Here is a 24,655-nt window from a genome sequence, read left to right on the forward strand (position 1 = left end):
AAAGTAACGGTGTTTCAAGTGAAGGATTGATCGACGAGATGCTCGGATAATCATTTCCCAGATCATATTGACTCGATAAAACGGGAAATAGACAGATCGTCACGAATACGTATGGAACACATCGCGTGACCAACATTCCAGTTGGGGATATTCCAGTCCAACAACAAGCATTGGGGAAGACGATGGAAAGAGGAGATGTGAAGACGGGATATGGATGATAGAGATTGCTGCTTACCTTCTAATCTCGTATTCCGATCTTGGTGTTGACTCCTGTCTATGAGATGAATGATGTACTATTGCACGACCAAGGATGTCTTCGCTCTCGATATTCAGTCTCCCAGGTAGATTATCGCAGTTGCTATAAATGATAAATGAGAAAGACAAACGCGAAGTCAGTTTCGATGACCAGGAATGAAAGGAGAGATGAAACGATGAAGCCCAGAGATATCGCATAGAGTCCTTTGTACTCGATCAAGTTGGAGTAGAGAGCCTACTCACAGCGTGTGGCTGAGTTGGATGAGAAGGAGAGTAAGGATGAGAGAATACGTCGAGTTGACTTTGAAAGTGAGCAGGGTGCTCTTGTAAGGGTGAAAGAGGACTGATAAGGTGGAGGGGTTTGAGTTACTGAACTCGATGGATGTCGAATCGTCTAATGCAGTGATACCTTGGTGGGTTTGAGGGGTATATATATGTATATAGTCTATGAGAATGGAAGAGGATACAGATGGGACAGATGGGACAGATGGGACAGATGGAATATGATGGATTGAGATTTGTATGTAGTAACTTAGTGGTTAGTTGATTGGAGCTTAAAAACACGTTGTAACCGTGATTTCCATTTTTCACTGTATTATGATGATGTCAATGCATTAGCACTACCCCTAGGAAAATCATCCGAAGTAGCTTAGACCCTTTCTAATCCATCCATCAACAGCGAGAACCCTCTTCTTCACCCGTACTAGACGGATACAAAGACACAAGACACCTGATCATATCATGCATACTAGATTGAATGTCCTCTTTCCTCGTCCGACCAACCATATGTACAGTACATCACTACGATCATGGTAGATCTGTCCATACCCACTTAACTATCAGCAGGTGTTTGCTCGTTCGAGACTACCGTAACACGCTTGATCCTCATGTCTAAAGGATGTCTGACAGCAGATGATGACCCCTTTCATGTTCCTTTCGTTTCGGAGTCGAGCAAGACCTTCGGGAGACCTGATACCTCACAGAGGACTGCGAATCTAACTTTCTGTTGATCATTGATCGCTTGGTATCACCAGACCACCAGAGTTGACCTGTCCTTTTTCGGTGTTGTCCGAACTGACGTTGGTCGGTCATACCGGTTATCTTGCAACAACAACAGCACTGTCATCATCATTTTTGATTTCTGATTCTGATCCTTAGCATTGTTTATCAGTCTCGACCCATCAAGAAAATCGACGAAGATCCAACATGCCTCAGAACCCAGCTTGGTAAGCAAGTGTTATTCGACCCGTCCCATGTGACATCTCAAGGCAAGGTCTTACGTGCTGATCGTCTTTCACGATCGTAGGGAATTGATCGAGCCATATTTGGTGAATACCGGATTATACCATATACCTGATCCCAGTGAGCTAACCTTTCGGGTACTGACGAAGGTCTGCAACTGAATTTGTGCTGATGTTCGAATGGTAATGACATAGCATACGGTCGATATACCACTCCTCGTTATCCACCTCATACTGAAATACTTGACGATCCCAATATAATCTCCAAATATCGTAGAGTATTCTTACCTCCCTATAAATCATTCAAGAATTTACATGAAGCGTACGACACCACGCAGATTATCTATTCCGAAGATGTAAATCTGACTTTACAGGAGGTAGAAGAGGGAGTGAAAAGAGGTGGAAGATGGATATGTTATAGTACTTGGGAATATAAGGATGAACCGCAAGGTGGTTGGGAAGAGGGTGGGAAAGGTTTAGGCAAAGATATGATTCTATGTCATGGTATGTCTGGTCTAGATCAATCACCCTTGACTAAATCAGTCATCCTTTGATTTTTCGTTGTGATTTGTTGTTATTTTTTACTGATGGACGATAGTGGATCACGAGTAGGACTAGGGGATTATGGATTGAGATATACACCTCATTTACATCATTTTCTAAAAGCCGGGTTTAGAGTGATCATACCTGATTTACCATCTGTAAGTCCAGTATCCAGCAAAACCCGAAAACGATCTTACGAGGGAATCTTGTCTTGTCTTGTGATCTTGTGATTTTGACGACAGAATCCAGCTGACCTAATTTGTTTTCAATTGGCGCATGATACAGTACGGTCGATCAACAGGCGTTCATTCTTATCTACCATCTTTCCTTGTCCTTCCCGCTGCACTACATGTCTGCTTGACGGATGTGGTGCAGCAAGATTTGGCGAATGGCAGAGAACAGAGAAAGGTATTTTTGTGCGGAGCGTAAGTGATCTTGACTCAATCTCGATATACTCAAATTTCTATGCTGATCTGAATTGCTTGATTATGTCACAGGTCCATGGGAGGATGGACAGTGTGAGTTTCTGTTTTCTTGCGTGCTTCTCGAACGACAGAAGCTCATATGGATGCATAGATTGTACTACCTACTCAAATACCCTCCAACCGAATTTGCTTCGGAAGTCGCTTCCCAAGGGTCTCAAGCTGATAGTCCTTTGCCTGAAGAGGGATATGGAAAGGGTTACGACAATCTCGAGAGAGCAAAGAAGGACGAGAAAGTCAGGATTCACGTATCAGGCGCATACGTGATTTGTCCTATGGTTGAAGGTAAGCAATTTCGAATTACTTGGTTTGAGCTGAACTTGTCTTGTTTGACTGACTATACCAAATGATACTGTAGTATCGAAAGAATCTATACCGCCCAAGATCGTTCAGCAGATTGGCCGAGCTATTTCATACGTAGCTGGTCCATTACCTTTCGTTCAAGGTGTAAGAGGTAGGGTATCGGATGATCCTAGAGTAGAAGCTGATTTCGAAGCGGATCGTAAGTAGCTTTCTGTATTACTCGATAAGCAAGAGAAGAGGGAACTGATATGATACGATGTTGGGATGGGGTATGGTGTTTAGCATTATGTTATCACGGAAAATTACGAATAGCCACTGGTTTAGCAGCAGTAGAAGCCATGTCAGAACTTGAAAAACGGGCAGAGGAAATTAACGTTCCTATCAAATTGATTCATGGTAATAAAGATAGAGCAACTTCTCATCATGGTACAATCAAGCTTTTCGACAGATTACCTAATCCAGATAAACAATTAGAGATATTCGACGATTATGAACATGGTAAGTGGTACAAATTCTCTAGAGATATGACAGATATGATACTGATGCTGAGTCTGACTGTTGGTATCACTAGTGATGTTAAAGGTTGGTATTGATCAGGCGGATGATGAGAAGCGTCAGAGGGTGTTGGCGGACTGGAGAGCGTGGTTATTGGAGAGATGTTGAGATTGCATAGATAGCGACATGTATTGATGAGTACAGGATGCATGCATAGATAGAGGGTGGTGGGATGGGCAAAGTGCCACTGTATGAATGTTCCGTATAATGCCGAGTGGTGCAGCCTGGTCCATGCGTGTCTGTCTGATGCGCGTCCTTTTTGTCGTTGGCAGTCGGTAGGATTGAATGCGCGTCAACACACAGAGTAGTCCATCAAAAATCACTCACTACAACATCCTACAATCAATCAACCTCATCTCTCTTTCAAACACCTTCACACTCCTTATCACCAACCACACCCATCCTCTCCATCTTGAACAACTAACACGACTCACCTGTCAGTCCTTTTTTTCTTAGTGTGAGTACTCCCCTTGGACTCGAGCTTGGACCCCCTGTTTGCGTGGAGTAGGGTAGGACAATGCTGATAATTGGTCAATGATGATAATCGCATATCTTCATCTCCATTTCAACGCACAATCCTTTCTCTCCAACAATACAACTCAATACCAAATCTGACAACTTTGTTTCACTATCTCTTTCACCTCATCATATAATCTTTATAGTCGACTATTCTTACATCTACCGTTCTCAACTAACCTATCTAATCCAACTTCGAAACAACAGCAATAGAGCAATATGCGAGAGGTTATCAGTGTAAGTCAACTCATCTCCTAGTGCAAAGGCAAGGCTAGGTCATCTTGCTGATTATTGCTTTCTTCATAGGTCCACGTTGGTCAAGCCGGTATGTTTAGAACATTCCATCATAAGAGGAATGTAGCTCATTATGTGAATATATAGGTGTCCAGATTGGTAATGCTTGTTGGGAGCTCTACACTCTTGAACATGGCCTGAGCGTGAGTTACCTGAGACTCTGTTCAATTACATTTTGCACGACTGATCCATCACACTGCAGCCCGATGGACGTCTTATTGAAGGATCCCCTCACGGTGGTGATGATGGTTTCTCCACTTTCTTCTCTGAGACCGGTACCGGAAAACACGTTCCTCGATCTCTCTATGTCGATCTTGAACCCAACGTAGTTGATGAAGTTCGAACTGGTACTTACCGAAGTCTCTTCCACCCTGAAACCATGATCACCGGAAAGGAAGATGCTGCCAACAACTGTGAGTTCTTTCTCTAAGTGTGGGTTATCAATTATCAAGGCTGATAAGGGGGGATGACTTGGCTTGTCACGCCAACAGACGCTCGTGGTCACTACACCATCGGTAAAGATCTCGTCGACAACGTACTTGAACAAGTACGAAGACTCGCCGATAACTGTTCGGGTCTCCAAGGTTTCTTCGTCTTCCACTCTTTCGGTGGTGGTACAGGTTCAGGTTTCGGTGCTCTCCTCATGGAAAGACTTTCAACCGATTACGGAAAGAAATCAAAACTTGAGTTCTCAGTTTACCCCGCACCCAAGATGTCCACTTCGGTCGTAGAACCTTACAACTCCGTTCTCACCACTCACACCACCCTTGAACACTCTGATTGTTCATTCATGGTTGATAACGAAGCGTAAGTCTGCCTTTATACCCTCACTGTAAACTACCGTGTTACTTACTAATTCGACGACTCGGTTGTAGCATCTACGACATCTGCCGAAGAAATTTGGGTATCACCTCCCCATCTTTTACCAACCTTAACAGATTGATCGCCCAAGTTGTGTCTTCCATCACTGCTTCTCTTCGATTCGATGGTTCCCTCAACGTCGACTTGAACGAGTTCCAAACTAACTTGGTACCGTGAGTACTTCTGCCTAGCAGATGACGGGTGACCTTGCTAAATATATTGCGCTCAGTTTCCCTCGTATCCACTTCCCTCTCGCCACCTACGCTCCTGTCGTCTCTGCTGAAAAGGGTGAGTTGAACTCTTCTTCGCAGACCCGTCTGCATGACTGACCAAATGGATAGCCTTCCACGAGTCCAACTCTGTCTCTGAAATGACCATCTCCTGTTTCGAGTCCAACAACCAAATGGTCAAATGTGATCCTCGACAAGGAAAATACATGGCTTGTTGTCTACTTTACCGAGGTGATGTCGTTCCCAAGGATGTCAACGCCGCCGTCGCCAACGTCCGAACCAAACGAACGATCCAATTCGTCGATTGGTGTCCTACCGGTTTCAAATTGGGTATCTGTAACGAACCACCTGCTCTCGTCCCAGGAGGTGATCTCGCCAAGGTCTCCCGATCCCTCTGTATGCTTTCCAACACCACTTCCATCGCTACTGCTTGGGCCCGTCTCGATAACAAATTCGACTTGCTCTACTCCAAGCGAGCTTTCGTTCACTGGGTGAGTAAAATATTCACTTGCGTGTTGTCAGTATCAGCTGATGTGTTCCTTTGTAGTACGTTGGTGAAGGTATGGAAGAAGGAGAGTTCTCAGAGGCAAGAGAAGATTTGGCAGCTTTGGAGAAAGATTACGAGGAAGTTGGAATTGACTCTGTTGATATCGAAGAGGAAGAGGGTGAATACTAGAATAGATAACTGAAAAATAATAATGATCAAAAGGGAGCTAGCTACCTGATTTCTTTTGGGCGGATAAATATAACAAAAAGATAAACCAAGACTTTTCTTTGTTCTTATATACCTCATTATTTTTCTTTTATCTATTTCATCTTAGCAAAAACACCCTCACGGTATACACCAACAGTGTCGTATGATTTCTGTTTACAACTTTTTAACCCTTCTTTTACAGTACCTAATTCCCACTTTGAATGTTTTATGAAAGTTTCAACGATTTGGACATGCTTTGTTTGCCTCGGGTGTATGTCTGAGATGATAGATGATAAGCATATAGCAGAGTCCAAGAGTTTAGAGATCAGAGTACAGTTGTTACATGGGAATAAGGATGGTCTGTTTCCAGGTGACATACTTGATGTAATCGATGAAATTACCCGATGAGGGAATTGTCAATAGGGTTGTATTCCGCATTCAGTCACTCGCTGATCTGATTGATTGATTACGAACCTGGATCACATCATAGTTAACATCATCCTGTCCCATCCTATCAATCTCTTGGCTAAACATATCTACATCCACCACATACATAGACTCATCGATCGGTCATAACATTCCATCGCCTGTGCAAGACCGAGAAACACGATTGTTCCCCATCGATCATCGTCTATCTTCATCTGACTTGACGACCTCCACAGCGCATTCGCTATCCACATTAGTCATCCGGAGGTCTTGTGAGACATCAAATCGTAGCATAGCATATCGATCATCGTCTCCATTCATTGACAAGGAAAGAAGTGTACTATCGAAACGACGTCGTCAGGAGTACGAGTGACGACATGCCTTTCTCATCAGGTAATCCATCTGGATCTGGTTCACAACAACCATTATCTATACCATCTGGATCATCCTCATCTTCTCCTTCTTCGATAAATCATTATCCTCCTACCGGCACGAGCTTCCCTCGACAGTCGTCTTATGGTCAGCATCAACATCAATATCCCGGATACCCCCAAGGACAGGAACAGGGACAGGGTGGTCCGTCAAGATGGGAGAATTCGAATACGAATGCAAGTGGCGGTGGGAACGGGATGAGCGGGTTAAGTGCTTTGATGCGATCTAGAGGTGGGGGTGGGAATGGTGGGAATGATATGGAGTGAGTGGGCTTCTGTCTTTTGAACTAATCAAGTTTATCCGCTTTTCAACTCGATCCAACTGTCAAAGTTGGGGCTGTAGTTGCCACACCCTATCACATATACCAGTATTTCAAGTCATATCCCCCATATACTAATTTAATGATTTGGATTTATCTGAAACCAGGATCGGATCTTCTCCACCTGGGTACGCCAACTCGTCCTTATCGTCCAACCCTCATTCAGGCTTTCATCCATCTTCTTACGGTCCCAATATGCCCTTTCAAGCTATCGCGCTGGGAATATCCCATCATCAACAACCCAACGCGTATATGAATACGGGTATGGGAATGAGCATCTCCCCTCCCCATTGGGCATCGGGATCAGTAGGTTCAGCAAGTTACGTAGGGAGTATGGGCAATTTCGGCGGGTTGGGAACAAGCTTGAATAGTAGGGATAGAGAGTTGGAGGCGAGATATGTTAAAGATTTTTCATGTTGTGGGAAGAAACTGAATGGTTTACATGAATTGTTGGAACAGTGAGTTTTCTCTTTACCCATAACGATTGATAATATCACAAAGACAAGGACAATATTCCGATCAATTATCGAGAATTCATGATCAGTAACTTATGACTGATCAATTGACATTGCCTATCCGTAGCTACGAGGAAGAACATGCCAATCTAGCACCAGACGTCAGAATGGCAGCTATTAGTGCCGCTCAAAATTCCATGAATGGTCTTGGACCCGGACCAGGACCCGGACCCGGTCAAATTCCAGGTCAACCACCTAATAATCGATTTAATACCAATGGACCAATCCCACCTACTCCAACATCCATCACACATCACAGTGATGTACCTGCTCCACCTGGAATGATGGATATAGAAATGGATGAACCCACGACGCATTATCCTTCTACTCCAAATTATCATCCTCACCAGCAACATCATCCTAGACATCTACCTCATCCACAGGGTATGATCCCCCCTTCCAACCCTTGGGCAGCAGCTTTTAGACCACAGTTAAATAACTCTCAACCTCCTCAATGCGTTCCACCAAGTTTACTTTCTTATGCTCCACCTACTCCCGGATCGAGTACAGGTACAAGTACGAGTAACCATCCGAACTCCAATCCTGGTGGTGGTGGTGTGTTGACACCGGAACAACTCCAGGCGAAAGCATTGAGAAAGGCACAAAAGAAAGCTGAACGAGCTGCCCGGGAAGAGATGGTCACGTCGGATGATGCGGAGGGAGGAGGAGAGAGAAGATATCCTTGTCCCATTGAGGGATGCGATAAGGTATATAAACAGGCCAATGGGTTGAAATATCATTTAACGAGATCGATCAATTCGGGTCATGGGAATGTAGCTGCTTTAGGGGGGTTGGCGGCTATTCTAGGTGAAGGTAATGGATTAGATCATCAATAATCAATTCATTCATTTGTTGATCGATATCGTAATCTAAGGGTTGTAACATATCTTGGAACCTTGAGATTGATTTAGTCGGGTTACATTACAGGACTCAAGAGGTAGATGGAAATGAGGTTTTAGGTTATAGTAGATGGAATAGGGAGAATGGAGAGTCGTTTGATCTTGATTTGAAACAAAAAGTAATATATATATATCTATTTTATCATATACATGTTTATTCACCTCGGTTGTCGATTAGTTTCTTGCCTTGCTATTTATAGTGATAGTGATATCTTGTAGTTCTCATATGTGGTATCGTTCTCATCTGTTAATTCACATGTAATAATATTATTGTGTTTTCCACGATTGTCGTGATTGTTTCGTTTGGATGAATTGTATTACATGCAGTTGATAATATACGGACGTTATGGGAAATCTATCAATTTGCTAATGAGACCAAAGAATGAATGAAGAAAGAACAAGTACGTAAAAGAAGAAGACAAGCAAGGAAAAGCAAGAGAAGAATTAATCTTGATCCATGGTTTCTTGTTCTTGTTCGTTATCGCTCTCGGCTCCATCTAAATCTTTACCTTGTATGAAACCTGATTCTTTTGACCATCTCGATCCGAGTATTATTTTGAATTCCTATGGAATAGCGGTACAAGGGAACCAAGCCCATCAGCTCGCATTCCTTAAAGATATATAACCCATGATAATTATTAGGGATAGCTTTGGATGTTAAGTAGGAGTAGGAAAAGATTGTTTGATTGATTGAACTCACGGCCATTTGAACAGCTAACAATTTCAATATCCTACATTTCTCACTTGACAACTTCTCTCCTTTCTTACAGAGTAGATGAGGGTTGTTTAACGATGGTACACCCCTTACTAACGATGTACTTAGACCGAGAGCACGTAATTGAGGCTCCATAGAGTGAGGGAAGGGGTCACCAGAGTTGGATTCGGTATAGGGTGTTAACAATGGACCTAAGGAAGTGAAATAAAATGAAAGATTAGTATACCGCTTTAAAATCGTTTCTCCAATCTTGAATCATGAATATAATTAGAATTCCTACTCACCCTCTGGTAATGTAATTTCTTGAGTGGCTCTGGCACCCATCCTTGCGTATTCTTTCTTCGACCATGATTCGAACCATTCAACAGTTTCGTCCACCGGATGAGAAGTGAAGAATAATCCAATTTGACCTTTTAGTCGCTATATCATACATCGATCCATGATTAGCTACCACCTTTGCAGAATCAGGTTTCGGACACGAAACACAAATTCGTTTGTAGCTGTAGCTTTGACTTCAGTATTATGGAGAAACAAAAACACTCACCCTCGCAACATTACTCAAACCTTCTTGATACTCCGTTTCGGGTGTTTCTCCCAAAGCTTTCGCCATGACTTTACCTTTCCCAAAGAAGAATCTACCTGTACCTCTCCACTGAGCTCTGACCTCTTTCAAACCATCGTTCCTCATGTCCCCTACACTGAATATCCAACAATGATCATATTTATCGACTGTCGCTCGAATCTCATTCACCAAAGCTTGCTTTGAGGCTTTCGTAGATCGCACGGGGGTCTTGGAAAGTGTGGTGATTTTGGATCTCCTTGATCTGGGCATCTTGACTGTCTTACTATCGAAGTTGGATTATGGGAGATAATATGATGGATATATATATATACGAGTGATTTAGTTCCCAAAAATCAAAATTCACTCTCAGCTTTCAACTTTCAACATTTTGGAAAATGAAAATAAAATAATCTCGTAAATCTCAATCCGAGGGGTGGAGATCACCGCTTCTGACTGCCTGTCTTCTGCCACACCAAAGGTAATACGGGGATATATGGAACAATAGAGAGATGGGGACAGAGCACTGACCCTCGCGTTTCAAGTGCCACTGTCAACTAACTAGGTTGTGTGAACCTCATGTCGTTATGTTAATATATACGCACACACTTCAACACCTCGTCACACTCGACTCTCCCTTTCTATTTATACATATATATACCATCCTATAACACTGTCAACCTCTATATCATCCCTTCATCAACTCATCACTTGACATAATCAACAGACGACAATGCCAGCAAACGCGAACCAGCACGACGATATCGCTGCTTTCAGCAACTCGATCCCTCCTCCTCCTCCTTACTCGGCTGAAGGCGCGCAAGCTCAATACGATCTAACCCCCTTGCCTCATCATGAGAACAGACCTAGACTCCCAGAAGAGAGGAGGAATCCTTTGCTCACAAGCTGTAAGCTGGCGTACCTACTAGCTATTGAGAATGTAGCTTATCACTGGTTCCCTTTCAGTGCCCGAGGACGTCAAGATTGTCAAATTCCAAACTATCGTTCGTGAAGGTAAGGAAATCGTCGTAGGTAGAATCAAGGTTCCTACGGTGAGTGGCAACGTCTTCTTGCAAGTCCATATTCGAAGCTTATATACAATCTCACGTATAGCCCGGAACATCAAGTCATGCTTTCATCCTTAGAAGATACGACACGAACGCTATCTCCTTGACTACCATGTACAAGGTCGCTTTCCCAGGTGCTACTGATGAAGATGAGAAGCGAGAGATGGACTGGGTAAGCCTATTAATCAATGTCGTTGTTATCTAAGCTGATCTAATCTAATCGTAGGTCAAGTCATCTTTCGATACTCGAGGTACCAACGGTGGTCGAGGTAGCGATGTAGTCAGATTAGCCGGTCAATGGTAGGTCTTCAACAAACAGAACATCTTGTTGACTCGGTTTACAGGGTCAGCAGACATCTCGCTATCCACTTGGCAGGAGCTTATAACCTCCAAGAATTGATTGCTGTATGTGATATCCCTCCCTTCCCTACAACAGAAGATCCCGGCTGATCGTATCACTCTATATACAGTCACTCGCTCGAGCAATCCCAGACCCCAACGTCGCTTATCGAAAATCTCAACGATCTCAAGCAGCTTCCGAAGAGATGGCTCGACAAAACCCACATGAGCCTACAACCGCTGCCGTCCCCGCTCGACCAGTCCCATCTATGACTACCGCCGAGACAGCTTCGCCCGCACCCAAGCGACAACGACGAGCTCCCTCTACCCCCGCCGCCGAAGCTTCATCTAGTACTTCTACTGGAGGAGAAGCTGCGGTCGCCCAGGCAGAACAAGGTGGTCAAAGACATCTCACCCTCGAAGCTACCACCACCGTCACCGCTCCTGCAGGTACCAACGTCGATATGGAAGCTGAGATTGAATCTGCCAAACAGCTTGTCAAGGATCTCAAGAAGGAATTGAGACTTCGAGCGGCAGTAGGAGAAGAATTGGAAGAACAAGGTGTAGATCTCCCTGAGGAAACTAGAGGTACCAAAAGAGGTAAAAACCATGATGATGATGGGGTGATCATCTCTGGAGGATCGGGGACGAACGGTAAGGATAGGATTGTAAGGAAGAACAAGCGTGTGGTCCAGAATGGTATCTTTGGGGAGACTGGACAAAAGATCGCTTGGGGTACTATCATTTTCAGTTTGGGAGTTGGCGCTGCTACGTGAGTAATCAAAATTTTAATGGGAGATAAAGCTGATGATTTGTTTGAAACAATCTAGTCTCCTACCCCAATACGTATCCAGTTTCTTCTAAATTACCATTCCTGTGATGTACTAACCTTTTCCTCTTTTTTTCTTTGGTTTCGTTTCATCTCCGTTATACCCAACCCACTACCCATTGTCTATGTTACATACCCAGACCTACTCATCTCCTTAATCTATCTAATACCAAATAACTTTTCCGTTTCTCTTTCTTCTGTCAACTACTACCGTAATACCGTACCTCCACTATATAATCTATATAATCAACCGTATACATCTCATCTACATAAAACTGTTTTCTAGTCTTTGATAGTCATAGCAGTAAGTAAGGTGATATAGTTATATCGTCATATATAGGTATATAGTCATATCATCTTGTAGATATGTAGTTTAGCTAGCGTCAGTGTAGATAGAATATACAAACCTTTGATAGTTTCTCTTTTCTCTTCCCTTCTCTCCTCTTACAAACAACAACTCAACACACCAAAAAATGAAAGTGATTTACTGATGTTTTTTTTGTTACGATCATCGATCATTTTACAACTCCAACACCGTATATAAGTATATAGTCTTGTTTGTATGGTAGATATCGTAGGTGTTAGATGTATATACGTATATAATTTATGTATGAATGGTTCTGTCTCGATCTCATCGATCCATCTGATTTGCATTTCGATTGACTTGAATCCCTGAATTCATAACAGGATATATACACTGTCAAATCGTTAGATCAACGGTATCGTTGATCAATTGAGGAGATCAAATGACAATTCAGTTCTATGATCATAAGTTGATTACACTCAATACGTATATATGCATATGAATATGGATATGAGATCTCATAAATTACACACAAGAGAAATCTAACTAATCATCATTATTCGCATCTATCGATAATTCTTACTCATTTTGTGTGTTACCTATTACTTAACATTGAATTCTTTCTACCTCTCTCTCTTCTACCTCCAATAGTAATAGCCAATCCATTGTCATCCAGCCCATCCCCTTTGCCATCATCTTGATCATCTTGAAGATCAAATACCGAAGAAGAAGTTTGTCTACTCAATCTCTTGGGGGAGTCCGCATGAGTATGTAAACCTAATGGAGATTTGGCACGTTCATGTAAGAACGACGAACGGAATGGTGAATGTGATTGAGAAATACGTGAATTCGAATGGGTACTGTTTCTCGAGGAGGTACGTTGAAGTGATGACTGATTGTTTATCGAATTCGAACTCGAATTCGAACTGGCATTCGTATCATTCGTAATGTTAATAGGATTACTATTAATACTCCCATTCCCATTCCCACTACCACTTGCACTCGTGGAAGTGGTACTGGTACTGGAAGTGGGTTGTTTTGAAGATGATGATATACTAGTCGAGGGTGATCCATCAGGTATAGGATCCAATGTCGGTGGAGCAGCCACAGGAACAGGTTGACTACTTGTCGTAGTTGCTATCGGAGGTAATTGGGGAATATCCAATCCTAACAAACCATCTCTTGATGTTCTCCTCCAATTAGATGGTAAATTGGGTGCACTAGGTGTCAATGTCGAATGATTGAAATTCATCCTTGATGAAGATGAAGTAGTCGTACCAGTGGTAGTCGAAGTCGTATAATTATCTAAATCATCATTATTGTTGTGATCGTTGTTTGTTTCATCACCGTAATCATCTTCTTCATCATCTGATATAGCTCCGTTCCAATCTACTTCCTCTTCATCCACCACATCTCGACCAGCAGCTTTCGTCGGTGTGTATTCCTCCGATAAATTAGATCCGCGACGTAGAGGCGCAGCACGTAATCGGTTATCCCAATTCCACATACCTATACCTCTTTCTGGACTAGGTGCGAAAGCCCTCTGTTGAGAACTATACGAACCGGATTCGAATGTCTCCAGGCTCCTCCGGGGGATCTCATCTAGACTCATACGGCCCAAAGCATCAGCAGGTGAAGAAGAAGCTGCGGATGGCGTTACACCAGTCTCTTCTACGTCAGACGCAGCTAATAATTCTCTATCTTTATCCGGTAGACGACGTGAACGTTGAGATCCCGTTCTGGAAAGTAGCCTCGCGAGTTTACTACTTATGCTCGAAGCATTACTGTGAGTTCTCGGTCGATATCCCATCTCCTTGTTGATCGTATCGATATCGCCTGACCCTCTACGGCGTAGACTACTGTTGGGAGATATATCAGAAGCGTTCTTGACCTTGTCGAGTGAACTGGAAGATGCAACAGGGCGAGGTGATTTAGGAGTATCGTCAGCAGCGAGAGGGACCATCGTAGATGGAGCTGGAGGAACGAGGTGGGTCGAAGGTCTACGTTGAACCATGAACGATCTGCCCGGTGCAGATTGGATAGAACTGACAGAAGGAGTCCGATTGGGGACTTCGCTGCCTGATTCTGGGGATGTATGGCCGGACACGTTGGGTGAGGCTCCTTGAGGTTGAGGAGGACTCTCTCCAGGAAGTAGCTTCGATCCCAGTAGGGAGAGACGACGAGATAAACCAGGAGGAGCAGGGAGAGGACTAGTCATTGGCGATACATCTCGACTTGACGGTACCAGACCTAGCAGTTTTGAGCTTCGTGGTGTACCTAGATGACTGGGCGTGGGAGGATGAGGTTCTCCTGGAGAATCTGTTTCGCCGATACTCCTGCTTCTCGTTCGATTCGATCCACTCAGCAGCTGAAGTTTGTGACTTATCGATTTGATACCTTTACGGAAACGATCTCTGAAACCAGTCGATTTGGTAATGACAGCAGCAACTTCGTCATTGGATACCGTAACGAAAGTTTGTGTGTGAGGATCCGTCTTGGCGAGCCATGAAGTGGGATCGGAAATACCTCGAAGGGTGAAGGGGTGTTTCTGTTGACCAATCATCAGCTAAGGTTAAATCAGAGTCAGAACTCACTTTAGCCTGCTCCAGGGTGATCCTCTTTGCTGGATCCTTCTCCAATAACTTTCGTAGCAGATCTAGACCTTCATTAGCTTCTTCAGAAGCAGGTAGACCACCCGTTCCCGTGGGTATATGATCTTTCCCTACGAATGGTGGGACCACATAATCCTGTACTGGGATGACTTGCATTAAAAGGTATTCATTCGGCGCATCAAAGGGTGTTTTACCGAAGAACAAGCAATAGAGGGTTACTCCCAATGCCCAAACATCGATAGCGTTGGTTATCGGTAATCGCTCTCTTCGGTGGATCGTAGCGGAAGATGAATGTGATCTGGCGGAAGGTGGACGGCGGGAAAAGGCGGACTCGTTGCTAAGTGTCGGACGTAGGGGTATACTACTACCTAGATTCGAGGGATCCGATTGACTCGAGCGAGTCTCGATGGAAGATGGAGGTCGGAGAGTGAAAGAAGGAACTTCGGTCATCGGTGTCGACTGCGGTGAGCTCGTACTACGCTGAGAGATATCGGTATCTAGTCCAGAGTAGCACATTTCAGGAGCAAAGAATGCTGGTGATCCAGCTGTCTTGGCTAATTCTATATCATCTACATAAGCGTCGCCTTCCGGACCTGGCTGAGCAGCTGCCGCTCTTAGAGCCTCTGAGAAATGCGAACAACCAAAATCGGATATCTTGACAGTATTGTCGGCAGCCCGCAGTAGATTTGAAGGTTTGATATCTCGATGAATAATGCCTTGATGATGTACTAGAATGATCAGCTAAATCCGGTAGTTTGGGAAACTCACGATATTCCAATCCCAATAGAGTATCTCTGAATATCTTTCTTGTCTCTCCGACCGTCAGAGCGGGGCTTCCTTCTGCTTCTTTCCAGCGTATTTCTCCATTCTCACACCATTCCATAATCATGTAGATCTTACTTGACTCTGGATCATCTATAATCTCCTTCATCCTAACTACGTTGGGGTGATTCACTTTCTTGAATATAGCAATCTCCTTACGAATTCTGGAGTTACAATATCAGCTATGTGAGATATAGACCTTGAAATGAAAATAACTCACTCAGACTCATTGAGCATCTTGGCGCCATCTCTCCCACTTTTCATTCCTTTCTGTCTGCCCAAGCCCGTTAGACGTTTCCTTTTCGGATTCCGGTCAACTATCTTGATAGCCTAAACCTGATCAGCTAAGTCACTGACAAGGGTAACTCACATAAAACGGTCCTCCTTGTGATATCCCTAACCCGACATCTCCTCCCTCATCTATCGGTAATTGAGCACTTAGATCTTCTCCCAATCGTACCCTTCCATGTGTACCATGCCCAATCTCGCGCAGTACTCTATATTGATTGATCATCCATCTGCCGGACCCATGATCCTTTTGTACTCTCACAGCACCCGTTTCAATCCTACCGCCCAATTAGTCAATATCCTCTCTGTACACGAGATGAAAGGAACTCACACTTCAGCACTTCCACTTTCTGATAAAGGTGATCTAAATCCATCATCGCTATATTCCGATTGGTTCGATACCTCCCTACCATGCTTGTGTTTGTCCTTATCCTTCAGTGACCCTTGCCTGGATAAAACCTTGAAACTTGATTTCCTCGAGTTAGAGTCGGTAGGTCGGGATGAAGGTATCCTACCTGCCGCATGTTGGGATGATGAACCTGCCGATGTGACTCGATTAAGGGAAGAGGATGATGGATCAGGTAAGTTGGGTTGAAGGAATTGAGGGGAAGTGACGAGCGTAGGTGAAGAGGAAGTTGACCCGGGAACGACTGCCGGTGGTTGACGAAGTGTTGACATCGTTATACAACTAATCATCGTGAGGTACCTCATCTGGTCAGTGCTATCCATCTGCATGTAGATGAGAGACAGTAAATATACGTACGTATGATCCGTTCCATCACCATTTGGGAATACAGATATGATTGGGTCTCAAGTTAACGAGAAAGGCGTGTAAACGGCGAGTCGTCCGAGGTCTAATTCCTCTTGTTGTGATCTTGATGCAGGAAGAGCGAGCGTCGTTATGATATGTATAGGTCGCTGAGTATGTCGTTTCACAATGAGGGTGTATGTGCAAAGTGCGGGCGATGGTAGAAGGTATAATATGCTATTGATGAGTGAGCAGTTGGCTGAGAGATGTAGAGTGAAGGTGAAGATGTAGAGGTGAGAATGATTAAACGCGTTGTAATGGACGATGATGATGACGATGATAACGATAGTGAGCCAGTCTTACTGTACATATACAAGTTAAGGCTATTATCATTCAACACTATATTGCGCATGCACCGTCTACCTTCCAAGAAGGGATGATCTAGTCTCGGTCTCTTCCTTTATATGCATATTTCAAATGGACAGCTGCGTAGGATGCGAATGCATACGAGTCTGTGATCTGTGACTGATTGTTCATAAAGCGAAAAGCTCGGTGCATCTTCACTACCCCATCTGTCTGGCCGGAACTTGACGTCCCATCCCTTTTCATCCATCAAACCTTGACTTGTCAGATGGAAATCACTGGCAATGCCGATGTCATCTGACAAGTCGTGCGTACATGCATACACATACATGGCTGAATCTGGTCAGATTGATGCAGAGATGACAAAGAGGAATAGACCTGTGACGAGTCAAGAATCCAACGAGACGAGTGGAGGTTGATCACTTCTCTTCAAAGTTGGCTTTCTCTTGACTTTGCTCTTCTTTTGCCCAACTCAGATGACACTCAATTTCAACTCAACAAATTCATGAGATTGTTCTTTCGATTGTATAGCACAACACGAATGGCAAGGAAAGTCATACTCGACGAAGTAGAGACGAAATTCGTCAATCTACTTGACGATTTCTCTAGGACACTTAATCCTCCTGTGGAATGTAGGATAGCGGGAGGTTGGGTAAGGGATAAAGTGCGTCTAGGTCTACTCTTCCTTCCTCCTACTTCACGATAAAGTCAAGCTTACTGACGATCTCACTTGTAGTTATTGTCCTTACCTTCGCATGATCTGGATATAGCATTATCCATTCCATCCGGACATTCCTTCGCAGTGGAATTTGTAAATTTTCTAAAAACCAAAGATGTCACTACTGGATCAGTAGGCAGGGTAGCTGCGAATCCAGAACAAAGCAAACATCTGGAAACTGGAACAACGAGGATATTAGGATTAGAATGTGATTTTGTGGGATTAAGAAGTGAGACTTATGCGGATAGTAGGATACCTCAAGTTGTAAGTCTTTTCCCCCTCCTCTGCTCTCCTCGCCCCACCCCCTTTCCAATCCCTTTTGGATCACTACTCGCACGCTCAAGCGACTGGGCTGACTCTCGCGGCGGGGAACGATTTAGAGACCCGGTACGCCACTTGAAGATGCTTCAAGACGGGACTTGACGATCAATGCATTATTTTACAATGTCTCTACGAGAGAAGTTGAAGATTATACTCAACGTGGATTAACGGATCTAGAAAAGAAAATAGCTTGTACACCTTTACCGCCCAGACAGACATTTCAAGATGATCCATTAAGGATATTAAGATGCGTAAGATTTGCGAGTAGGTTTGGCCTGAAGATTGAGGATCATGTGATGCAAGCTATAAAAGAGGAAGATGTCAAGGTGAGTGGAAATATCTCTTAAAGTGATGATTTGACACCGAGCTGAATGAGTGATTGTATGAACGTAGGCCGCGATCGCAACGAAAGTATCAAAAGAACGTATAGGTATAGAAGTAACGAAGATGTTAAAAGACGATCCATTCCGAGCAATGTCTTTGATCGATAATCTAGGATTACACCCATATGTTTTCACTTGCGAAGTAAATCCTCCAAGAGAGAGTGCCATCTGTTCGGCGCAAATTCTTCGAGACCTCGTCAACAAGGGCTTCCATATCGATGAGATCTTATGGCTGGCTACGGCTGTTACACCTTTCGGTGATTTGACGGTGAAGAGAAAGGGAAAAGACGTCCCAGCAGCCTCGATAGTGATAAGCGAAGGGTTGAAAGTAAGTTGACAACAGGTCCATACACACTCTCAATGCAGTCGCTGATTGACAAACCAGCTATCTACCGAAACCAAAAATGGAGTGACCAACTTGTTCGAAGCTGCTAAGATTGTTAATCCCGATGCTACCGTCAGGTCTGAAGTCGGCACCTGGATGCAGAACCCTTGTGTGAAACCTTGGCAGAGATCGTTGACTTGGTCGGCCGTCATGGAAATATTACCCGGTTGGACTGGACAATGGGATCAGAATGCAGAACAGGTCGTACAGAAGTATGAGCAGTTCAGGAGAAGGATCGAAGAATCGGGGTTACCAGATGCTATAGATATACCATTACTGCTTAATGTAAGTTCAATTGTCCCCGTTCTTAACAGATCATGCTGACATATCGCAACAGGGTACCGAACTCCAACAATTACTTTCCATATCGCCTTCTCCCCTTCTTCAGACTATAAGACAAGCATTGAATGTCTGGCAATTGGACCATCCTGAAGGGACCAAGGAGGAATGTGAAGTGTGGCTGAAGGGGATGTGGGAAGGTGAAGGACGAGCAGAATGGGAAAAGAACTCCCAACCTAAGAAAATTGTCAAGGGTGAGAAGCGAAAGAGATAGATGATACATCTACTGCTACCACACAGAACGATGATGATGATGACGATGTTTATGATATACCATGCATATGTATATACAATTCGATTATCTGGAAATAGAACTGAATTGGATTGCGAAATGATACACCATATGGTGTATGATCGGATAAATCCGATTCCTATCATCTGTTTATTTCCTAATCCGGTAAAATGAGACCTGTGAATGAATCGATCGTCGCCTCTTATCGCTGAGAATAACCCCATACGAGTATACAATTATATCAAGGAGCTGATTCAGCGTACCCATCTCTTCTCTTTCTTTGCTATTCGTATTGTCATCTTTGTATATATTGTAAACCACTGTAGATATATCCACGATGGACTCTGCCTTCGAGTTTGGCACTCAACCCAGACACGATGCCTCGGCTTCATTGCCAAAGGCAAAGGACTTTACCCATCACTTGAACCAAGTTTCCAAGAAACGAGCTGCAAGTAGTCTCAAGGAGCTTTACAGGTACCAAGGTGTCCCAGGAATGGTAAGTCTCACATCACTTGAACAAAACTCAAGCTGATGATACCCTATAGATTGTCATGGCAGGGGGTATGTTATCGTTTGACTTGAGTTAAGACTATCGCTTATATATTCATAACCATCATCAGGTATTCCTCATCCCGAGGTATTTCCCTTCGAGACTTTATCAGCTACGATTCTAGCCCATGATGCCTTCCCACTTGATCCACCTCGAGAGCCCAAGAAGAACAAATCGTTGTTATCCTGGTTATTTTCAAGCTCATCAGCTGCTCTTCCAACTTCGTCATTCACAATTCCCAAGTGGGCTCCTGGACCTCCCGATCCAAAGACAATTCAATTATCCACCTCATTACAATACCAAGCTGCTACCGGTCCACCATCGCTGGCTCTCTTCCTGCGGGAGTACGTCTCGAAAGTTTATAAGCCCGCTTATGCAGATTGGGACGTGTTGGTCAATGTTGGAAATACAGATGGGTGGGGTAAGATCATTAGTCTATTGGTAGAGAAGGGAGATGCGATTTTGGTTGAAGAATGGACTTATCCATCGGCTGTCAATACTTTCCTACCATTCGAATGTCCCACTATACCCATCAAGATGGATAAGGAAGGTATGTCACCTGAACATCTCGAAGAGGTTTTAGGAGGATGGAAAGAAGATGAAAGAGATGGAAAGAAAAGACCTCATATCATGTATACTATTCCTACTGGACAAAATCCCACGGGAGCTACGATGGAAGCAGAGAGAAAGAAGCAGATTTATGAGATTTGTAAGAAATATGGTGAGTTATATACGTTACATTATCGTTATCGATATGTACAATGCTGATCATAGATTAGATGTGATCATCTGTGAGGATGAGCCATACTATTGCTTGGTAAGTTGAATCACTCAATCTTGATGGTTCGTTGTTGACGGTTAGGTATCAACAGTACACCGGCGAATGGACACCCAAAGGAACTCAATCCGACAGATCTATCCTTGCTCAACGATTAGCAGATGCCGAGAAGAAAGAGGGTTCAGAGGGAAATGCAGCATTCATCAAATCCCTACCACCAAGCTACCTCCACTTCGACACTGATGGTAGGGTCGTTCGAATGGACGTAAGTGATGCGCCCCTTTTCTGCTATCCAAAATCCAGCGCTGATGTTGTATGTTTTAGACATTCTCGAAAACATCTGCTCCTGGATCTCGATTAGGATGGATCACTGCCAATCCTCTGTTCATCGAACGGCTAACTCGAATTACGGAAACTTCCACTCAAGCTCCCAGTGGATTTGCTACTGCGTTGACCACGACGATGTTACAGAAATGGGGGTTCGAAGGTTATATCCGATGGTTGCGAGGTGTAAAGGCTACTTACAATATGAGGAAGACTTGGATGTGTGATGCCTTTGAGGACACTTTCCACCTTGAATTTGACCAGACGACCAACTCTGTTGTCAGAGGGTTGTTCCCCGAAGGTACAAAGACGATCACATGCTATTCGAAACAACCGAGAAACAAATGGGATGAGAAGAAAGGATTACACGGTCCTGCTTTGGTAACGTTCACGCCTCCAACTGGTAAGTGACCTCTTCTAACCTTGTGGTTTTGTGAAATGAGAAATCAGTGATACTTATGGCCATGTTGTGATTCAGCTGGTATGTTCGTGTTCTTAGGTGTACACGTCAGTGAACATCCAGATTATCAAGATCTCCTTAGAAAAGGCGAAGATGCCACTCATGTCTTGGTTCAAAAATTATGGACAGAACTTGCCGATAATCTGGTGAGTCTTACACCGTCTAGTTCAGGATGTTGGTGGTCTTAGTCAGAGCCAATGCTAATGATCTCGACTGGAATAGGTATTATTCGCTCCTGGATGGTACTTTGATGCGGGCGGTGAACACGCGATAGGTGGTAAAGGATATGGTTATTTCAGATTATCATTCTCTATCGCTACTTATGAAGAAACTTATGAAGCTATTAAAACTTTCTCAAAGGTACTTGATAAGTTCTTTGGATTGAATTAGATTGTTCGAGTGTGTATGCGTATCTCCATAGAATCGGTTTTAGTATTGTTTGGTAATGTATCTATGGTTTGGTATGTATTTGATTGATCATGTCATGCTCAAGAAGTAACTCCGGCCATCTAGCGTTTTATGCTTGCCTAAGAAACCATCATGACCAGATTTGTCATTGTCTCTGTCTTTATGGTGATTATGATTTCATCTCGAACAAGATGCATTGCATTATGGATGCTACAACAGGGCGGTAGATACTAGAGTCATGTACTTAATAAGATCCTCTAGAGACAGCAGAGGCTGGAAGGCCCTCCCAATAATCTTGTTCTTCCCTCCCCGGATTGAAAGATACTCTACCACCTTTCATAGCGCTCGGCTTGTTCAATCCTGATCCTACTCCCATACTTGAAGCATTGGGATTATATCCGGTGAAACCCGTTTGCATGGATGGTGGGATTCCAAAATTGTTGGTAGGTTGTGATGGCTGTGGTTGTGGTTCTTGGTATTGGGATCTTCGCCAATTATCATATTGATCTCTTAATTGACTTTCTACACTTGGATTGGAATTGGTAGGAGTTCCATCCGAAGTTGATCCTGCTGAACCAGAAGCTGAAGCTGAAGAATTGGAGGTAGAGTTGGATTGTTGTTCCCTTTGAAGGTACGTATTCAATTCTTCAACTGATAATTTACCAGTCGCCAATCGATTGTAAGTTTCTTTATCATCGTCAGATTGATTATCATATACCCTCTTTGCTTTTAACAAACTCATATAGGCCCATCGTCTTTGATCGTCATCTGGTTTGGTACGACCGGATGAGGTCACTTCGGTAGTGAGGAGCGAACCGATTTGAGATGAGAATAATGATGTTTCTTCAGGTGAGAAACCGGCTGCGTACAGAAGAAATATATTAGCTCTGTATTCTCCTATTTCTATATGTGTTTTAAGTTGTGATGCGAGAGAAAAAACTTACCAGCTTCACATAAATCATCTCCATAAGCTTGTGAACTATCCATCAAATCTTTCATTTTCTCAACCTGTCTTTGACTAAATACACTTCCGTACCCCCCTCCATAACCTCCATAACCTTCTTCAGGTGGTCCGACCATATTAATAGCCCAATCGGATAACTTTGATCCATCAAATGCCAAACTCGATGCCGAGCCTATACCATTCTCCTCGGTGGGTCTTTCAGAATCGACATAAACAAGGTTGGAATCAGGTAATAATCCGGTCGAGACATATTCGTCCATTATATCAGTTAATTGGGCTTCACGATATAGTGATCCGTCGTGATCCGAATCTAGGAATTGAGAAGCGATTTCTCGAGCATCTTGTCGGTTTAATGCTAGTTCACCTACTCCATATTGTTTGGTCCAATCTGCGTGGTGGTCTATACAACCATCGAATATTGTTAACAAGATATCAGCAAGTGATTACCAGATGGAGATGATACTGCTTTAGATATAGCGACAGTTAAACTCACATCTATTCTGAACCCAATCGGTAGTATCTTCCAGAACTTTTCTCGGACCATCAAATCCATCCACAAAACCTTTTCCGAACAATATATCAGAGTATTTCGACCCTTTCTCACCGTAGGTGGTAGATTTGGAAGTTCCTATATTAGATAGGTCGACGGGTGGCACACCGTATACCCAATTCTGGGGATTTTGATCACTCATCATGTCGATCAAGCTATATCATCCAGCCACTTATCAGCGTTGCTCACCATCAAGTCAAAATAGTGGGGTGGCTCAACTTACTTTGGCATACGATCAATTTGGGGTTCAGAGGTGGTGCTCTGACCAGGATCCGTGGGACCTGTAGGATTTGTGAACCCGTTCGGACCACTTGGACCAATCATCCCATTACTACTTTGTGAAGGTTGGAACTGAGGTCCAGTCATTGAAGTGTTGGAATGGGCAGGACCAGCACCACTATAAACATCAAATTGTTTCCTTCCTCCTGGACCTATCGACAATATAGCTGTAAAAGCTATATTACCTTTCCCATCTCCTACTTGAGATTTATACCATTGATCACCACTTAATTTAGTAGTATCAAATGTTATTTCGTAGCCCTTTCGTTGTCCATCATCATACATCCCTGCTTTCACTCCTGGTTGATCAGATTCAGATCCAGTTCCATAAGTCTGATTGGGAGGTATACCCTGTGAAGTTGGATAAGAATGGGCAGGGACGAGTGATTGTTGTGGTTGTTGAGGGGGAGATGACCAAGGTGAAAAACTTTGATTACTTGAATTTGAAGTTCCACTTGTCTGTTGTCCAGATGAGAGAGAGGGATTCATCCAATATCCAGGTGGTGGTGTGTTGGCTATCAATCCCATCATCAATTGGCACATGATTGGCTCAAAATTATTTCACAGGAGTTGAACTTACGTCTCAATCTTTCAGCTGCACCTTGAGCCAAGCCGCTCACATAGTTCCTTGCGCTGTTACTCCAATTACTCAATGTATCTCGTATGGACGAACTAGACTGGGAAGATGGAGGAGGTCCCCATGATTGGCCGTGGTGCGCCATAGGGTTGTAAGGACTGTAGAATGACATGGTT

General features: G+C 43.6%; 9 protein-coding genes across 9 annotated transcripts; 6 read left to right on the forward strand and 3 right to left on the reverse strand.

The window, feature by feature from the left end:
- Window positions 1–1,461: 1,461 nt before the first annotated feature.
- Window positions 1,462–3,487, forward strand: V865_008204 (uncharacterized protein; the record flags this gene model as incomplete). Its single annotated transcript, XM_066231941.1, has 10 exons — window positions 1,462–1,481; window positions 1,562–1,617; window positions 1,692–2,000; window positions 2,109–2,197; window positions 2,325–2,464; window positions 2,537–2,557; window positions 2,616–2,806; window positions 2,880–3,023; window positions 3,107–3,322; window positions 3,396–3,487. The coding sequence occupies 10 exons, from the start codon at window positions 1,462–1,464 to the stop codon at window positions 3,485–3,487; spliced, it is 1,278 nt and encodes a 425-aa protein (XP_066088038.1).
- A 627-nt stretch (window positions 3,488–4,114) lies between these two features.
- V865_008205 (tubulin alpha-1A chain) lies at window positions 4,115–5,956 on the forward strand (the record flags this gene model as incomplete). The annotated part of the gene is made up of 9 exons (XM_066231942.1): window positions 4,115–4,132; window positions 4,202–4,220; window positions 4,277–4,332; window positions 4,392–4,602; window positions 4,681–4,996; window positions 5,065–5,223; window positions 5,280–5,338; window positions 5,392–5,771; window positions 5,828–5,956. The coding sequence occupies 9 exons, from the start codon at window positions 4,115–4,117 to the stop codon at window positions 5,954–5,956; spliced, it is 1,347 nt and encodes a 448-aa protein (XP_066088039.1).
- An 821-nt stretch (window positions 5,957–6,777) lies between these two features.
- On the forward strand, window positions 6,778–8,502 carry V865_008206 (uncharacterized protein; the record flags this gene model as incomplete). Its single annotated transcript, XM_066231943.1, has 3 exons — window positions 6,778–7,094; window positions 7,259–7,609; window positions 7,734–8,502. 3 exons carry the CDS (start codon window positions 6,778–6,780, stop codon window positions 8,500–8,502), a joined length of 1,437 nt encoding a protein of 478 aa, XP_066088040.1.
- A 507-nt stretch (window positions 8,503–9,009) lies between these two features.
- On the reverse strand, window positions 9,010–10,112 carry V865_008207 (uncharacterized protein; the record flags this gene model as incomplete). Its single annotated transcript, XM_066231944.1, has 4 exons — window positions 9,010–9,129; window positions 9,266–9,471; window positions 9,565–9,700; window positions 9,825–10,112. 4 exons carry the CDS (start codon window positions 10,110–10,112, stop codon window positions 9,010–9,012), a joined length of 750 nt encoding a protein of 249 aa, XP_066088041.1.
- Window positions 10,113–10,572: 460 nt separating this feature from the next.
- On the forward strand, window positions 10,573–12,109 carry V865_008208 (uncharacterized protein; the record flags this gene model as incomplete). Its single annotated transcript, XM_066231945.1, has 7 exons — window positions 10,573–10,747; window positions 10,806–10,891; window positions 10,953–11,078; window positions 11,133–11,206; window positions 11,251–11,311; window positions 11,377–12,017; window positions 12,076–12,109. 7 exons carry the CDS (start codon window positions 10,573–10,575, stop codon window positions 12,107–12,109), a joined length of 1,197 nt encoding a protein of 398 aa, XP_066088042.1.
- Window positions 12,110–12,973: 864 nt separating this feature from the next.
- Window positions 12,974–16,778, reverse strand: V865_008209 (uncharacterized protein; the record flags this gene model as incomplete). Its single annotated transcript, XM_066231946.1, has 6 exons — window positions 12,974–14,926; window positions 14,973–15,706; window positions 15,759–15,976; window positions 16,033–16,133; window positions 16,183–16,378; window positions 16,432–16,778. The coding sequence occupies 6 exons, from the start codon at window positions 16,776–16,778 to the stop codon at window positions 12,974–12,976; spliced, it is 3,549 nt and encodes a 1,182-aa protein (XP_066088043.1).
- Window positions 16,779–17,752: 974 nt separating this feature from the next.
- Window positions 17,753–19,571, forward strand: V865_008210 (uncharacterized protein; the record flags this gene model as incomplete). Its single annotated transcript, XM_066231947.1, has 6 exons — window positions 17,753–17,875; window positions 17,948–18,193; window positions 18,310–18,576; window positions 18,644–18,961; window positions 19,019–19,303; window positions 19,356–19,571. 6 exons carry the CDS (start codon window positions 17,753–17,755, stop codon window positions 19,569–19,571), a joined length of 1,455 nt encoding a protein of 484 aa, XP_066088044.1.
- A 355-nt stretch (window positions 19,572–19,926) lies between these two features.
- Window positions 19,927–22,091, forward strand: V865_008211 (uncharacterized protein; the record flags this gene model as incomplete). Its single annotated transcript, XM_066231948.1, has 8 exons — window positions 19,927–20,085; window positions 20,135–20,150; window positions 20,210–20,860; window positions 20,919–20,956; window positions 21,012–21,182; window positions 21,242–21,644; window positions 21,720–21,847; window positions 21,924–22,091. 8 exons carry the CDS (start codon window positions 19,927–19,929, stop codon window positions 22,089–22,091), a joined length of 1,734 nt encoding a protein of 577 aa, XP_066088045.1.
- Window positions 22,092–22,353: 262 nt separating this feature from the next.
- On the reverse strand, window positions 22,354–24,651 carry V865_008212 (uncharacterized protein; the record flags this gene model as incomplete). Its single annotated transcript, XM_066231949.1, has 5 exons — window positions 22,354–22,970; window positions 23,054–23,473; window positions 23,567–23,778; window positions 23,847–24,417; window positions 24,483–24,651. 5 exons carry the CDS (start codon window positions 24,649–24,651, stop codon window positions 22,354–22,356), a joined length of 1,989 nt encoding a protein of 662 aa, XP_066088046.1.
- Between the last annotated feature and the right edge of the window lie 4 nt (window positions 24,652–24,655).

This window comes from Kwoniella europaea, chromosome 3, assembly GCF_036810445.1.
Source record: "Kwoniella europaea PYCC6329 chromosome 3, complete sequence".
NCBI lineage: Eukaryota > Fungi > Basidiomycota > Tremellomycetes > Tremellales > Cryptococcaceae > Kwoniella > Kwoniella europaea.